General features: G+C 33.0%; 3 protein-coding genes across 3 annotated transcripts; all 3 read right to left on the bottom strand.

The window, feature by feature from the left end:
- Positions 1–4,612: 4,612 nt before the first annotated feature.
- LOC111406628 (transcription factor JAMYB-like) lies at positions 4,613–5,947 on the bottom strand. The gene is made up of 3 exons (XM_023036015.1): positions 5,902–5,947; positions 5,357–5,486; positions 4,613–5,248 (listed from the first exon to the last, which is right to left on the bottom strand). The coding sequence occupies exons 1-3, from the start codon at positions 5,945–5,947 to the stop codon at positions 4,702–4,704; spliced, it is 723 nt and encodes a 240-aa protein (XP_022891783.1). The 3' UTR covers positions 4,613–4,701.
- Positions 5,948–6,675: 728 nt separating this feature from the next.
- On the bottom strand, positions 6,676–7,815 carry LOC111406627 (transcription factor MYB24-like). The gene is made up of 3 exons (XM_023036014.1): positions 7,659–7,815; positions 7,420–7,549; positions 6,676–7,311 (listed from the first exon to the last, which is right to left on the bottom strand). The coding sequence occupies exons 1-3, from the start codon at positions 7,813–7,815 to the stop codon at positions 6,765–6,767; spliced, it is 834 nt and encodes a 277-aa protein (XP_022891782.1). The 3' UTR covers positions 6,676–6,764.
- A 1,443-nt stretch (positions 7,816–9,258) lies between these two features.
- Positions 9,259–10,064, bottom strand: LOC111406625 (transcription factor MYB2-like). The gene is made up of 3 exons (XM_023036013.1): positions 9,890–10,064; positions 9,663–9,792; positions 9,259–9,547 (listed from the first exon to the last, which is right to left on the bottom strand). The coding sequence occupies exons 1-3, from the start codon at positions 10,044–10,046 to the stop codon at positions 9,259–9,261; spliced, it is 576 nt and encodes a 191-aa protein (XP_022891781.1). The 5' UTR covers positions 10,047–10,064.
- Between the last annotated feature and the right edge of the window lie 5,991 nt (positions 10,065–16,055).

Here is a 16,055-nt window from a genome sequence, read left to right as displayed (position 1 = left end):
AAATACAGGTCATGTCGAACTCTTATATTTTAAAAAGAGGTTGGCTTGGCTGGACCCACCAAAAATTGCATGCCGAGCATAACAAAACTACCCCTCCATCTCTAAATCAATTTCTTCTTCTTCTTCTTCTTCTTCCCCCTCTTTTTTTTTTTTTTTTGTTGTTGTAATATTAGTTGGGCTTGGGACTGTATATTAGGAAATAAGATATAGAGGAAGACAGCCTTCCAATTCATCTACGCTTTCAAGAAAGGGATATTATAGATGTTTTCCCTTTAGTCCATAAAATCTTTAATTAATTTGAGAATAATTTAATTTTTACCCAAAAAATAAAAAAAGAATTCTTAATTTTAGAAAGGGAAAATTGCAGTCAAGGCACCAAACTTTTCGTTTATTAGTAAACTTTGCCCAAACCTTTCATTTGCACCACCGTGAGTACCAAATCTTTTAAAAAATTGCAACTCAAGTCTAAATTGGCAGTTTCTGTTAGTTTGACCCCAAAAACTGTCAATTGACCCTAGAAATTAAAATTTTAATAATTTAAACACATAAGACAAGGGATATTTTGAATAAAACATGTTTTTCCTATTAAATCAAAAAATAAAACCACAATCCATCCCCATCTCTTCTTCTTTCCCAAATCAAAACCACTCCATCCAACCACCACATTCACCGTCGGCAGCCACCACTACCCACCAGCATCACCACCACCCATTTCTCCCAAAACCTTAAGCTCCACAAAATCCACACATCACTTTCAATGTTATTGTTTATCTTTAACAACAGTTCATCATCAAACGAGTTCTCCCTTTCTTGCAACTTTTAAGCTTAACTCCTCCGCAAAGGCTCCCTCGACATAATTCCAAACAACTTAAGCAAATATTATAGAAACACTCAGTGCAGCTTCCGTGGTAATCCAGAATAAAAGTTTTGCAGTTGCTGTTCCATGTTTCAATTCACCATTTAAAAAAATAAAAAAATTACAAAAATATTAAAAGATAGCCAAATTAGGGCCTCAATCACGCAATCAACTATTGTGATTTGCGACGAGATGAAACTTACCAGCAACATAAGTTTTGGAAGCCTAAGTTGGCATGTGGAATCTGGACTTTGCCTCATTTGCCTGTTAAATAACATTCAAGACTAACTGATTTGACGTCAAATAAGGAAACAGATTTGCCACGCAGTGACTGAGCATGATGTTGGTAACACTTGTGGGTACTGGTGGCTGCCGACGATGAATGTGGTGGTTGGGTAGAGTGGTTTTGATTTGGAGAAGAAGGAGATGGGATGGGTTGTGGTTTTATTTTTTATTTTTTTTATTTTTGATTTAATTGAAAAAATATTTTTTTTTATCCAAAACACCCCTGTCTTATGTGGTTAAATTAATAATTTTTTAATTTCTGGGGTCAACTGACAGTTTTTGGGGTCAAACTAACGAAAACTGTCAATTTAGACTTGAGCTGCAAATTTTTAAAAGGTTTGGTACTTACGATGGCACAAATGAAAAGTTTGAGTAAAATTTACTAATAAACGAAAAGTTTGGTATCTTGGCTGCAATTTTCCCTTTTATAAATATTCATTTTCCATAAGAATATTAATTTTATGTTTTTCTCTAACATAATTGTTAAAGAAAATGACATGAAAAAGAAGAGCAATATTAATCGAATGTTCCAAAAACTTAGGATTCTTGATTTATTTTTGAGTTGCCAAATTTTGTTGAAGTGTGTTAAAATTTTACTTTTTAATATAAACATGTTATTCATTATGAATATCTTTAAAAATAAACAGTCTGTTAAAAATGCTCTTATATCGTAATCATGATGTGAGAACTAAGATGATATAATAAATAAGATTAATGTTATGTAGCACAAGTATCTTTAGCAACCATAAGCCTTTGTTTTGCTGCCAAATTATAAATGGTTAAAAATTTTAGTCAACGACAAACATTAATTTCAATTACACATTTGTAAATATTTTTCATTATTATTCAAATATTTCATCAAAACCACTATTATTTCTCTTTATAAAATATTTACAAATTTACCAAATGGAGACTAAAACAATGGCCAAAAACCTAAGTATAAGGCATAGTTTAGTGGTGAGTATGTAAGTATCATTAATTGATAGATTACCTTAAAAATGGGTAAATTAATCATATAACCAATGAATCGGATGGTCTGATCCAATTGCTCTAATTATTACATTCAGCAAATGAAGAGGGAGAGCTTCAAACCTAGGCATTTGACATAACTATTACAACCTTAACCATTTGACATGATATATATAATTATAATATATAATTTAAAAAATTGTTATCTTTTGTTTTATAAAATATTTTCAATAAATATTACAGTCTAGCAATGATCCATAGGTTGAACCACTAGTCCACCAGTTGAACCAAGACTCGGTAACCCGTTGATTTTTTCGGGTCGAGTTTGATAATTATAGTTGCATGTTATTTTACGTTGGTGCTATATAAAATTATTTCGAATAAATTAATTCAAAATCCAAAAATGTAATCCTTCTAGAATTAATAGGGAAGTGGGAGTGGGAGTGGGAGTGGGAGTGGGAGTGGGAGTGGCGTGGGGTGGGGATGTAGGTATAATTCTTAGCTAATGTAGCTAGCTGGGTAAGAAGAGGAACATATAACAGCATCAATGCATGCACTAACCAAAGGTATTCGTAGATCTTGTTGTCTAAATTAACTGCATATTTTTGTCATCAACAAAAAAGTAACGAAGTATACGATCTTCTGACTCATCCACTTATATTATGCTTGTGTTACCTTTGTTCTTCCTGTAATTAATAAATATTAAGTTAAGTACCTAGGTTATAGCATACACCAAATATGTTATTGAGTTATGATCCATTCAAAATTCGTAGGGGGAAAAAAAACAATTCAGAAGTCCTTGTATGGTTTGGTTAAAAATTATATTTTTGGTAAAATTTAATAAAATTTGATAAAATATGCAGTTAAAAAAGTTAATATAAATTATGGAACCATTAAATATGCGATTGAAAATAAATTTGAAAAAAAAAAAGAATTTTAAAAAATGACACTCGTATACTTATGGCCATTCACAGTGAGTGGACAAGCAATAAATGAGTTCATTATAATATGCAATACATATAAAATTAATTATCTATATATTAATTAAAATTATTATTAACTTTTGTACGTTATGAAGACACCTTAAAATCCGTCAGATAGTAGATATGCATAAAAGGAATGGAGCCTTTTGTAGTTAAACTCATTTACTTTAAGAGGGATAAATAGTGACTTTTATTTTTTAACCAAGGAGTAAAATTAGGTCTCAATTTATATATGAATAAATAATACATCAAATCACTACTTTTTTCTTCCTAATATGATAAGAAAATGTTTATTAATTTTCCATGCTTATGTAGGTCACAAAGGAGCAATTCATCGAGCTAGCAAGAAAATCACCAAAATTTAATGATGCAAGTCTCGAGTTCCAAAAGAAAATCTTAGAGTCCTCCGGAATTGGAGATAAAACCTACGTCCCAAGATCCATCATTTACCCCGAAAATATTTCTACAATGAATGAAGGTTGAGCTGAATTTTACATAATTTAGAATCAATCTTCCTAATATGATAAGAAAATGAATGATTACAACAACGTGATTATATTGTAAGTCTAATTATATAACTTAGAACTACTTTTGTCTTCGTATCTAATTAGAGATGCAAGTTTGTTTGTTTTTTTTTTCTTTACGATTAATTTAATAGTTTAGTTTATCGTCTTTAGTGTAATAAGTGAAAATAATAATTATACTGGACAGTCTTAGATTGACTTTATCGGATATAATTAGTGTAGCTTGAATTACATAAGTCTGAACGGGTCCATTTGGTAACTTCACTAAAATTTTTGGATTTAATTGCGTTATTTAATAAAGTTGAGGATCTAAAAGTGCAAAATGACAAAATAGAGGTAGAGATTGATTGGAAGCACAAGACCTAGTCAGCTAGGGTTAAGGATGTCAATTGATTGGAAGCACAAGACCTAGTCAGCTAGGGTTAAGGATGTCAATGAGTCGGCTCGCGAGCCAAAACTCAAAGCTCAGACTCAAAAGTAAAAATAGTTTAGATTTTTTTTTAGCTTAAGCCGAGTTGAGCTTTGCTCGATGCAAAAATATAGGTTCAACCCCAGCTTTTAGCTGCCTAAATAATTTTTTTATTTTTTATTTTTTTTTGCTTGGATCGAGTTATGGGCCATTTGAATCAGCAAGTCAAATTGACACCCCTATTTAGGGCACACCAGAGAAAAAAGAGATTTGATCTCTTGATACTCTGTTCTTATTCAAAAATTTTGAAATCTTGATTTGTTCTTGAGTTGCTTACCGACCAATTGCAATTTATACTTTTCGGAGAATACAAAAAACATATTTGGCTTTGAAAGTTCGAAAATTGAACATTAATATTTAAGAAGATGATTGAAGCAATTATTGGCTGGATCAGAACTCAAAGTTCTATTTCAGTATGCTTGTGTGATTAACATGAATGTTATAACGTGAATCAAATAAATTAGTAAAGATCTTAGAATAAATATTATTAAATTAAAAAAAAATTATAATCTAGTTTTTACTCTCATAAACTTTTTTTTCATGTTGACATAGATTTTTCCTTCAAGACTATATTGCTGATTTACTAGACTATGATTTTATGAACGTGATACACTTTCAAAACTGATTGAAACCCGTTGATGTAGAAACCCAGAAGCCTTCATCATTTAACGACATTGTAAATGAATCCTCGGAACTTAACCAGTCGTCTCGGTTCTCATTTCCGTCGAACCCATAGTAGAAAGGGTAATACCCCAATTCAGGGCCAAAACTCTGCACAGATAAAGGATCACCATTCCAGTTAACATCTTCGACATTATCTAGTACTGAAACATCGGACATGTTCGCTTCGCAATTCATTTCCACCGCCATGGCCCCAGTTTGAAGGATTTCAGAATCTGTCATTAATTTCTGCCTCTGGCAATTGGTGCGATCAAAATCAGCACTACTTGACTGGGATTGGGATTCTGAATTAACTTCGGAAATGGGATGCATTTGTTCCTCCATTATTCTTGGAAGCCACATAGAGCGCATGATGTCGAGAAATTGTATACTATTCACGTCGCATTTTAGCTGCTTTGCTTGCTTTTTGATAATTGTTCTCCAGTGGTTCTTTATTTCGTTATCAGTTCTTCCTGGTAACCTTTTCGCAATCTGTGTCCACCTTCATTAATTTTTGTTTCAGACCAAATAATTAATGAAAATCGAGGTGACAAGAGTAACATAACAAAGACAATTGTACAAAAAAGATGCCGAATTTGTATGAACATACCGATTTCCATAGCGCAAGCGTAGCTCTATGATAAAAAGTTGTTCTTGAGGAGTGATGTTTCCTCGTCGAACATTTGGATTCAAGTAGTTCAACCATCTTAATCTGCAGCTCTTACCTGTACGCCTCAACCCTTAATCAATGGCGAAAATTGTTGGTTATTGAGTTAAATACTCTGTTTTTTTTTTAATTAAAATTACTTGAAGGACTATTCAATGAGTTTATATGATTGAGAGTTGAAAGTGTCATCTATATTTCATGTACCCTTGTCACACTCCTCGTCCCATGCGATTAATGAAATATTTTGTTGATTCTTGGTTAGGTCAAATAAATCAACAAATTGATACCAATTTTAACTTTGAAGTCTTCGTCCCATCTTGATTAACATTAAGAGATGCTTTGAAGTATACTTTTTTTACGTCTTTTGTGTGTGAACAAGGTGCCGAAGAAAGCTCCATCCAAATGTATATATACTATTTGTGGGCCAGCATAATATATTAATAATATAAAGAAATAAAACTGAAAATTTAAAAAAAAAAAAAATAGACTTTGGAATATATCCTTTTCTCTTTTGCCTTTACCAACTCTAGACATTTCTCGTTTATTATGCGTTAAAGAATCCAATTCAATATAGTTGTCGTACAGTGAAGGAAATATTATAGTTTATTATAAGGTTAAGGAATCAAATTACTCTCCTTGAATCGACAATTGTAAAATAAAAAATAAAAAATTGAAGGAATCAAATTACCCCTTTTTTTTATTTCCAATTTTAATTTTTAGTTGAGAAATGTAATATTGCTGAGCCATTCACCTGTACAGTCCTCAATTCAAGAATCAGAGAGGTAACCATCAACTAAGATAAATTGATGTCAGCCCTTGTCCCTCTCTAGGTTACCTTGCAGAGCTTGGGACTTTTGGTATTTTGGATTTTGATATTTGTACAGTCCTAATCAAATTACACTCCCTCACAACCGCACGCGCCGGGGGCGGGGGGGGGCGGGGGACACCAATTAAAAAAGGCACGACTCCCTTGTTGTGAGGAGGCTGTAGCTTTAGCACTTTTACTTTTTTGTTGACAAGGAAACTTGCAACCGCTATCCGAAGGTGCGCACTAGGTAAATCCGCCTTATGATCCTAGCCGGCAAAGGACCACAAGGAGGTAAACCAGCCTAGATTATTGGCTGGATCAGAACTCAAAGTTCTATTTCAGTATGCTTGTGTGATTAACATGAATGTTATAACGTGAATCAAATAAATTAGTAAAGATCTTAGAATAAATATTATTAAATTAAAAAAAAATTATAATCTAGTTTTTACTCTCATAAACTTTTTTTTCATGTTGACATAGATTTTTCCTTCAAGACTATATTGCTGATTTACTAGACTATGATTTTATGAACGTGATACACTTTCAAAACTGATTGAAACCCGTTGATGTAGAAACCCAGAAGCCTTCATCATTTAACGACATTGTAAATGAATCCTCGGAACTTAACCAGTCGTCTCGGTTCTCATTTCCGTCGAACCCATAGTAGAAAGGGTAATACCCCAATTCAGGGCCAAAACTCTGCACAGATAAAGGATCACCATTCCAGTTAACATCTTCGACATTATCTAGTACTGAAACATCGGACATGTTCGCTTCGCAATTCATTTCCACCGCCATGGCCCCAGTTTGAAGGATTTCAGAATCTGTCATTAATTTCTGCCTCTGGCAATTGGTGCGATCAAAGTCAGTACTACTTGACTGGGATTGGGATTCTGAATTAACTTCGGTAATGGGATGCATTTGTTCCTCCATTATTCTTGGAAGCCACATAGAGCGCATGATGTCGAGAAATTGTATACTATTCACGTCGCATTTTAGCTGCTTTGCTTGCTTTTTGATAATTGTTCTCCAGTGGTTCTTTATTTCGTTATCAGTTCTTCCTGGTAACCTTTTCGCAATCTGTGTCCACCTTCATTAATTTTTGTTTCAGACCAAATAATTAATGAAAATCGAGGTGACAAGAGTAACATAACAAAGACAATTGTACAAAAAAGATGCCGAATTTGTATGAACATACCGATTTCCATAGCGCAAGCGTAGCTCTATGATAAAAAGTTGTTCTTGAGGAGTGATGTTTCCTCGTCGAACATTTGGATTCAAGTAGTTCAACCATCTTAATCTGCAGCTCTTACCTGTACGCCTCAACCCTTAATCAATGGCGAAAATTGTTGTGAAAATTGTTACATAAGAGTAAAAGATGGCGATAAATGATATGAAAGTAATAAGTAACGATTCAGGAGATTTGATTATGCTTACCTGCGTTACAGGAGAGGGCTTCCCATCCTCCTTCGCCATGGATAGCTATATAATTTATGAGTTTTGAGTCTTCGTCGCTAGACCATGGACCTTTTCTTATGCTTCTCTCTTCTTCTTTCTGAGGTATACTGCTGCCATATATTTCTTTGGCGTACATTGCTAGATTGAAGAAGCAGCTAAGGGTTAGCCTTATATATATGTACGCTTAAAGGAATCTTGAGGAATTGGATCCACTGAAATTAAATTAATAGAGGTTATTGAGTTAAATACTCTGTTTTTTTTTTAATTAAAATTACTTGAAGGACTATTCAATGAGTTTATATGATTGAGAGTTGAAAGTGTCATCTATATTTCATGTACCCTTGTCACACTCCTCGTCCCATGCGATTAATGAAATATTTTGTTGATTCTTGGTTAGGTCAAATAAATCAACAAATTGATACCAATTTTAACTTTGAAGTCTTCGTCCCATCTTGATTAACATTAAGAGATGCTTTGAAGTATACTTTTTTTACGTCTTTTGTGTGTGAACAAGGTGCCGAAGAAAGCTCCATCCAAATGTATATATACTATTTGTGGGCCAGCATAATATATTAATAATATAAAGAAATAAAACTGAAAATTTAAAAAAAAAAAAAATAGACTTTGGAATATATCCTTTTCTCTTTTGCCTTTACCAACTCTAGACATTTCTCGTTTATTATGCGTTAAAGAATCCAATTCAATATAGTTGTCGTACAGTGAAGGAAATATTATAGTTTATTATAAGGTTAAGGAATCAAATTACTCTCCTTGAATCGACAATTGTAAAATAAAAAATAAAAAATTGAAGGAATCAAATTACCCCTTTTTTTTATTTCCAATTTTAATTTTTAGTTGAGAAATGTAGTATTGCTGAGCCATTCACCTGTACAGTCCTCAATTCAAGAATCAGAGAGGTAACCATCAACTAAGATAAATTGATGTCAGCCCTTGTCCCTCTCTAGGTTACCTTGCAGAGCTTGGGACTTTTGGTATTTTGGATTTTGATATTTGTACAGTCCTAATCAAATTACACTCCTCACAACCGCACGTGCCGGGGGCGGGGGGGCGGGGGACACCAATTAAAAAAGGCACGACTCCCTTGTTGTGAGGAGGCTGTAGCTTTAGCACTTTTACTTTTTTGTTGACAAGGAAACTTGCAACCGCTATCCGAAGGTGCGCACTAGGTAAATCCGCCTTATGATCCTAGCCGGCAAAGGACCACAAGGAGGTAAACCAGCCTAGGTTACCCATAGCTGACCGGCTCTAACCAAGAAGGCCAATAGGCAACTCCAACGAGAATCAAACTAGCAACCTAACGATTGCTAGTCCAACTGCTCGACCAACTTTAGCACTTTTACTTTGTTTGCATGTTGGTGGATAAAACTTACTCTAAATTAAATATACTTTAGATAAAGAGAAAAAAATCAGTTTTCTTCATTTACAATTACAAATAATTGATTTATTTTATAAGCTCACAGATAGACATGAAAAGAAATATATATATTTCACTGTTCATTTCAACATTATGCATTGGCTATTCTCTTTAAAATTGTTTAAATTAAATACCCAATTGTAATTACAACACGTGCATCGCACATGCAATTAACTGGTATTTTAAAAGTTTCTTTAAAGTTTTCACGTCAGTACTACTTGACTGGGATTGGGATTCTGAATTAACTTCGGTAATGGGATGCATTTGTTCCTCCATTATTCTTGGAAGCCACATAGAGCGCATGATGTCGAGAAATTGTATACTATTCACGTCGCATTTTAGCTGCTTTGCTTGCTTTTTGATAATTGTTCTCCAGTGGTTCTTTATTTCGTTATCAGTTCTTCCTGGTAACCTTTTCGCAATCTGTGTCCACCTTCATTAATTTTTGTTTCAGACCAAATAATTAATGAAAATCGAGGTGACAACTGACAAGAGTAACATAACAAAAACAATTGTACAAAAAAGATGCCGAATTTGTATGAACATACCGATTTCCATAGCGCAAGCGTAGCTCTATAATATAAAGTTGTTCTTGAGGAGTGATGTTTCCTCGTCGAACATTTGGATTCAAGTAGTTCAACCATCTTAATCTGCAGCTCTTACCTGTACGCCTCAACCCTTAATCAATGGCGAAAATTGTTGCATAAGAGTAAAAGATGGCGATAAATGATATGAAAGTTATAAGTAACGATTCAGGAGATTTGATTATGATTACCTGCGTTACGGGAGAGGGCTTCCCATCCTCCTTCGCCATGGATAGCTATATAATTTATGAGTTTTGAGTCTTCGTCGCTAGACCATGGACCTTTTCTTATGCTTCTCTCTTCTTCTTTCTGAGGTATACTGCTGCCATATATTTCTTTGGCGTACATTGCTAGATTGAATAAGCAGCTAAGGGTTAGCCTAATATATATGTACACTTAAAGGAATCTTGAGGAATTGGATCCACTGAAATTAAATTAATAGAGGTTATTGAGTTAAATACTCTGTTTTTTTTTTAATTAAAATTACTTGAAGGACTATTCAATGAGTTTATATGATTGAGAGTTGAAAGTGTCATCTATATTTCATGTACCCTTGTCACACTCCTCGTCCCATGCGATTAATGAAATATTTTGTTGATTCTTGGTTAGGTCAAATAAATCAACAAATTGATACCAATTTTAACTTTGAAGTCTTCGTCCCATCTTGATTAACATTAAGAGATGCTTTGAAGTATACTTTTTTTACGTCTTTTGTGTGTGAACAAGGTGCCGAAGAAAGCTCCATCCAAATGTATATATACTATTTGTGGGCCAGCATAATATATTAATAATATAAAGAAATAAAACTGAAAATTTAAAAAAAAAAAAAATAGACTTTGGAATATATCCTTTTCTCTTTTGCCTTTACCAACTCTAGACATTTCTCGTTTATTATGCGTTAAAGAATCCAATTCAATATAGTTGTCGTACAGTGAAGGAAATATTATAGTTTATTATAAGGTTAAGGAATCAAATTACTCTCCTTGAATCGACAATTGTAAAATAAAAAATAAAAAATTGAAGGAATCAAATTACCCCTTTTTTTTATTTCCAATTTTAATTTTTAGTTGAGAAATGTAATATTGCTGAGCCATTCACCTGTACAGTCCTCAATTCAAGAATCAGAGAGGTAACCATCAACTAAGATAAATTGATGTCAGCCCTTGTCCCTCTCTAGGTTACCTTGCAGAGCTTGGGACTTTTGGTATTTTGGATTTTGATATTTGTACAGTCCTAATCAAATTACACTCCCTCACAACCGCACGCGCCGGGGGCGGGGGGGGGCGGGGGACACCAATTAAAAAAGGCACGACTCCCTTGTTGTGAGGAGGCTGTAGCTTTAGCACTTTTACTTTTTTGTTGACAAGGAAACTTGCAACCGCTATCCGAAGGTGCGCACTAGGTAAATCCGCCTTATGATCCTAGCCGGCAAAGGACCACAAGGAGGTAAACCAGCCTAAGTTACCCATAGCTGACCGGCTCTAACCAAGAAGGCCAATAGACAACTCCAACGAGAATCGAACTAGCAACCTAATGATTGCTAGTCCAACTGCTCGACCAACTTTAGCACTTTTACTTTGTTTGCATGTTGGTGGATAAAACTTACTCTAAATTAAATATACTTTAGATAAAGAGAAAAAAATCAGTTTTCTTCATTTACAATTACAAATAATTGATTTATTTTATAAGCTCACAGATAGACATGAAAAGAAATATATATATTTCACTGTTCATTTCAACATTATGCATTGGCTATTCTCTTTAAAATTGTTTAAATTAAATACCCAATTGTAATTACAACACGTGCATCGCACATGCAATTAACTGGTATTTTAAAAGTTTCTTTAAAGTTTTCAGAAGATTTTTAAATTTTATTAAAAATTTAAATACAAGAAAACTTTAAAATTCAGAATTTTCAAAATACTTCAAAAGTGTCCCAGATTTTGAATGTGTTCAAATTGAAACGCTAGTATGTTACCTGCAGAAATTACTTCTACACAGTTAAAATAATCCAACTTTTATTGCATTTTTCTAATAATTCTGGATCTTATTTGGCAGAATTCTTACAAAAAGACACTTAAGAGTTTTTTCATTAGTTTTTGACACAACAAACAGAAAAAATATACAATACAAATGCTGCCAACACACCATCTAAATCATTTTTTATCAACAATTAATCTAGTCGCACAAAACAAGTTGACAAAATAAGTGTTGGCAGAATCTTCGTCTTTGATTTCAAATAATTTTAAAAAGTGTTTTTGAAATGAATGGTGTAGATACAATTTTGTCAACTAATTTTTTTACAAGTAGTGTGATTCTTTTGTCATTAATTATCTATACCCATGAAATTATTCTTTGTCTAGAGTAAGTCGAAAATAAATTAATTTGAACTGACTGAAGAATTGTTCGTGCTGTGCATGCTTGCATCATAATAGATAGAGTCAGCTAATTTAGATCATGCCTACATCATATAGTGACGTCAAAATTTAATAAATTCGATGTTAAAGAATCATTCAACGAAAGCTAGTGGGTGAATACCTTTTGACTTTTTGTTATTCTCACCTAACCGCCCATTTAAAATCTTCCGTTGACGGATAGACTTTAAAATATAATCCTTTTAGAATTTTTTACACCTTGTTACTTGATAGAGCTGAATAAGGAATTAAGGATGCACATGAATAGAAGATGGATTATTCTACACCTTGATGTACACAATGGTCAAATGATATTTTATCATCGACTAATGGAAAAAACTGTTTTCTTACTAGCCATAATAAAATGTCACTTGAGCATTATATACACCAAGATGTACATGTAGCAAAATTTAAGACAGCTCCAAACATATTTATTTGTAGTCAAATTGAGTTTCTTTACTTTTTACTTGGAAAAAGTTAAAGTGAACACAAGTAATTAAGCCCATGTTTGACAGTTATTTTTTGGAAAAAATGAGTTTTTAAATAGTAATTTTTTTGAGAATGCGTGTTTAAAAAGTAAGAGAAAAATTTGGTTTTACGTGAAAAATATTTTATTGTGAGAATGTGTAATTTAAAATAAGTATAAAAGAAGAGTTTTGAATGAATAATTATCAAACATGGACTAAGTATTTCACTCTTTTTTACTCATCCACCTATTACAACCTTTGTTCACAAAATAATTCACTTAATAAATAAATAAATTATATTAGGTTAGGTTAGGTTAGGCTAGGCTAGGCAAAATCTGAGCATTTTTACAAGTAAAATACAATAAGATCAAAATGGATAACGAGTAATTCAGTTCAAAAATTGAGCTCCAAATACATCATGAGAATTACTGTTGATCGTATCCTATACTAATTTCAAGGTCGTATAGGGATTTCTCATAGCAACCTCCACTATGATAGAACCCAACAATGAGTTAATGAAGGTCCAGTGCTCTTGGATTGATCATCGATCTTGCTCTAGACTTAACCCTTGTCCCAAGAAACTTAACATCCACAAATAAAAGATTCACAGGCTAGAACACGCAGTATGTTATCAAGTTATGGTACGTTCAAAATTCATGGAATGTGACAATTAGTTACATATCCTAATAGTTCATTGCAGCATGGTTGAGGATAAAAACAACACCACTACTTAACAGTGGTGGATGCAGAAATTTTGAATTAGTGGGCCACAATCTCGGATAGGAGATTGGGCTGGGCTGTAACCCAGTCCCCTCCCCTGCTCCCTTAATAGTTTTTAGGGGCAAAAAATAATAATAATAATAATAAGTAAAAAAAAATTATGTGTACATTTAATTTTTTTATTTTATTCCCCCAAAGGCCAAATAAAATTTTCTCATTCCAATAAAACACGCGGTGGCATACTGGCTTCTATAATTTTCTAGTTTATTCACTCGCCACCACTCTCTCTTTCTCTCTTCTCTTTGTTTCATCATTTACCCTCTCTCTTCACTCTCAGTTCTCTCACTTTCTTTTTTCATGATAATTACATACACAATACAATACACATTTCTCTGAACGACAGCCGAATAATTCAATACCTATGTGTTGACTGTCCAAAAAACTTTGCCCAACTCAGTTCCTAAATTGTGATATCATCAATCATGGACGGATTCATCATGAGACTTTTAAAAAAAAAAAAAAGACATAAACAATACACACAACTAAACACATTTATAGTATGCTATGTCGGTGGAAGAGTGTTCATCAACATAAGAAGAATAAGAATGGGTTTTGATTTTCCAAGGGAAGGGAACTAGGGATGGGTTTCGATTTTTCCATTTGGGCACTGGAGTCTTCTTCTGGGTTCTGCTGAAAAGGACTGAAAGCCAAAAAACAAAAAATAAAAATCAATTTTTGGAAGTTGGTGGGTCATGTGACCCACTAGGACCCATTGTGGGTCCGCCTCTGCTACTTAATTAAAAAAATATTAACCTATATACAAATTTATGGATTACTCATGTTAATCATATTGGTTTTTAGGATAGACACTCATCATAAACATCCTTATTGTAGTCACATATGGAGTCTAAACGGTTTCCACACTGACTTATTTTGCAAAGTTTAATGTAAGTGTCGAGCAACATTCTTCAACATCAACCAACTGTGAAAATAATAATAATAATAATAATAAATAAATAAAATAAAATAATTAATAATAATAATATGACAAATTTATTAAGAAAACAAAAATCCAGAGTTGGAGGGTCTCTAAGATGAAAAAGAAAGTTTAGGATTGTTATTGAAATATTGGACTCAAGAGAGAATATATTTTAATTTTTACTTAACATATTTCCCTGCCCTAACTATTTATATGGGGCTGTTAATCTTTTGTACTTAACTGGGCTGGATCCACATGCCCACTGGACGCGGCACCAACGAACTGTCGAGAATAGAATTAAAAATTAAAACAATATATGCTGGAAAATATAGAATATAAACATTTATAATAGAAATCTCAAAATATTTTTCAATCATTGTCATTCTTTAATTGCCTCAAGTTACTTAATTTTTTATTTTCTTTGTACGCTTCTTGGCTATCATCGTAACCTCAACTATCACCTCCAATCGGCTCTACACCATCACTCAGATTCACGTCTAGTTAGAGAAAGAAAGAGAATCAAATAAGAGAGAAAGTGTTCTTGAAATTTTTTTTGGCAATTTGAATATACACTTTTTTTTTGGTCTATTTTTGTTCAGAATATAAATTAAAGCTATTAAGAATTGAAAAATAAATAAAAATAGGGTAATTAGTACAAAAAGTCCCTATCTTTCGATATTTTTGTAGAAAACGTTCCTACCTTTCATTTTTGGCGGATTACACTCTCACCTTTATTTTTTTTTTTTGCGCAAAACATCCTTCTGTCAACTTCCCATTAAAATGCTCTATTAAATCAAAGAGTAATTAGCACAAAAGATCCCTACCTTTCAATATTATTGTGAAAAAGGTCCATACCTTTCATTTTTTGGCATAATTAGCACAAAAGGTCCCTACCTTTCAATGTTATTGTGAAAAACGTCCCTACCTTTCACCTTTCATTGCGCAAAAGGTCCCTTTTCATCCATTTTTTCAATAAAATGATGATTTTACCATCTTATTCAAATAAAACAAAAAGAAAAGATGAATTATCAACTGCAACCATAGTCCTTAAAATTTTAAAAGATTACAAAGAAATCATCAATTCTCAACCACCAACACTTTTACAACCTATCAAGCTGCCAACTATAAATTCACATAATACCACCTTGCGGCCACCATGCCCACTAGACTCCACTATAGTAAATGTGGTTGTTTCTGACACATTGGTGACCAATACTATAAGGTAAGATATTGAGGAGAGTGAGGCGGGGTTCGTGGTGGTGGAGTCCGATAAGTGTTGTGATCGAAAGGTGGTGCTATATGGATCTATAAGTGGTAGCTTGGTGGGGTTGTGAGAGTAACGATAGTGGAGAATTTATGATTTATTTGTAATGTTTTGAAAAATTTAGGACTATAATTGCAATTAATTATTTATTTTTCTTCTCTTTTCTTTTCTTTTCTTTTTGTTTTACTTGAATAGGAGGGTAAAATCGTCATTTTATTAAAAAAATGGATGAAAATGACTATTTGCTCAATGAAAGGTGAAAGGTAGGGGTGAAAATGCTAAAAAATAAAAGGTAATGCACAATAATATTGAAAGGTAAGAACTTTTTGTGCTAATTATGTCAAAAAATGAAAGGTATGAACGTTTTGTATAATAATATTGAAAGGTATGTACCTTTTGTACTATTACCCTTTGATTTAACGGAGCATTTTAATGAGGAGTTGATAGAAGAACGTTTTGCGCAAAAAAAAGGTAAAGGTGAGGGTGTAATTCGTCAAAAAAGAAAGATAGGAT

Source organism: Olea europaea, chromosome 12 (genome assembly GCF_002742605.1).
Source record: "Olea europaea var. sylvestris chromosome 12, O_europaea_v1, whole genome shotgun sequence".
Classification (NCBI taxonomy): domain Eukaryota; kingdom Viridiplantae; phylum Streptophyta; class Magnoliopsida; order Lamiales; family Oleaceae; genus Olea; species Olea europaea.
The sequence above is the reverse complement of the archived record's forward strand: the minus strand, read 5'-3'. Positions and strand labels throughout refer to the sequence as shown.

Bases quoted from the DNA above. Each gene is read 5' to 3' on its own strand.
- LOC111406628 (XM_023036015.1), bottom strand. From the start codon at position 5,947: ATGTCTAGAGTTGGTAAAGGCAAAAGAGAAAAGGATATATTCCAAA. The intron at 5,487-5,901 runs GTCTATTTTTTT...CCATTGATTAAG, and splicing joins AGAAAAGGATATATTCCAAA to GGTTGAGGCGTACAGGTAAG. The intron at 5,249-5,356 runs GTATGTTCATAC...AAATTAATGAAG, and splicing joins CGCTTGCGCTATGGAAATCG to GTGGACACAGATTGCGAAAA.
- LOC111406627 (XM_023036014.1), bottom strand. From the start codon at position 7,815: ATGTACGCCAAAGAAATATATGGCAGCAGTATACCTCAGAAAGAAGAA. The intron at 7,550-7,658 runs GTAAGCATAATC...CCATTGATTAAG, and splicing joins AGCCCTCTCCTGTAACGCAG to GGTTGAGGCGTACAGGTAAG. The intron at 7,312-7,419 runs GTATGTTCATAC...AAATTAATGAAG, and splicing joins CGCTTGCGCTATGGAAATCG to GTGGACACAGATTGCGAAAA.
- LOC111406625 (XM_023036013.1), bottom strand. From the start codon at position 10,046: ATGTACGCCAAAGAAATATATGGCAGCAGTATACCTCAGAAAGAAGAA. The intron at 9,793-9,889 runs GTAATCATAATC...CCATTGATTAAG, and splicing joins AGCCCTCTCCCGTAACGCAG to GGTTGAGGCGTACAGGTAAG. The intron at 9,548-9,662 runs GTATGTTCATAC...AAATTAATGAAG, and splicing joins CGCTTGCGCTATGGAAATCG to GTGGACACAGATTGCGAAAA.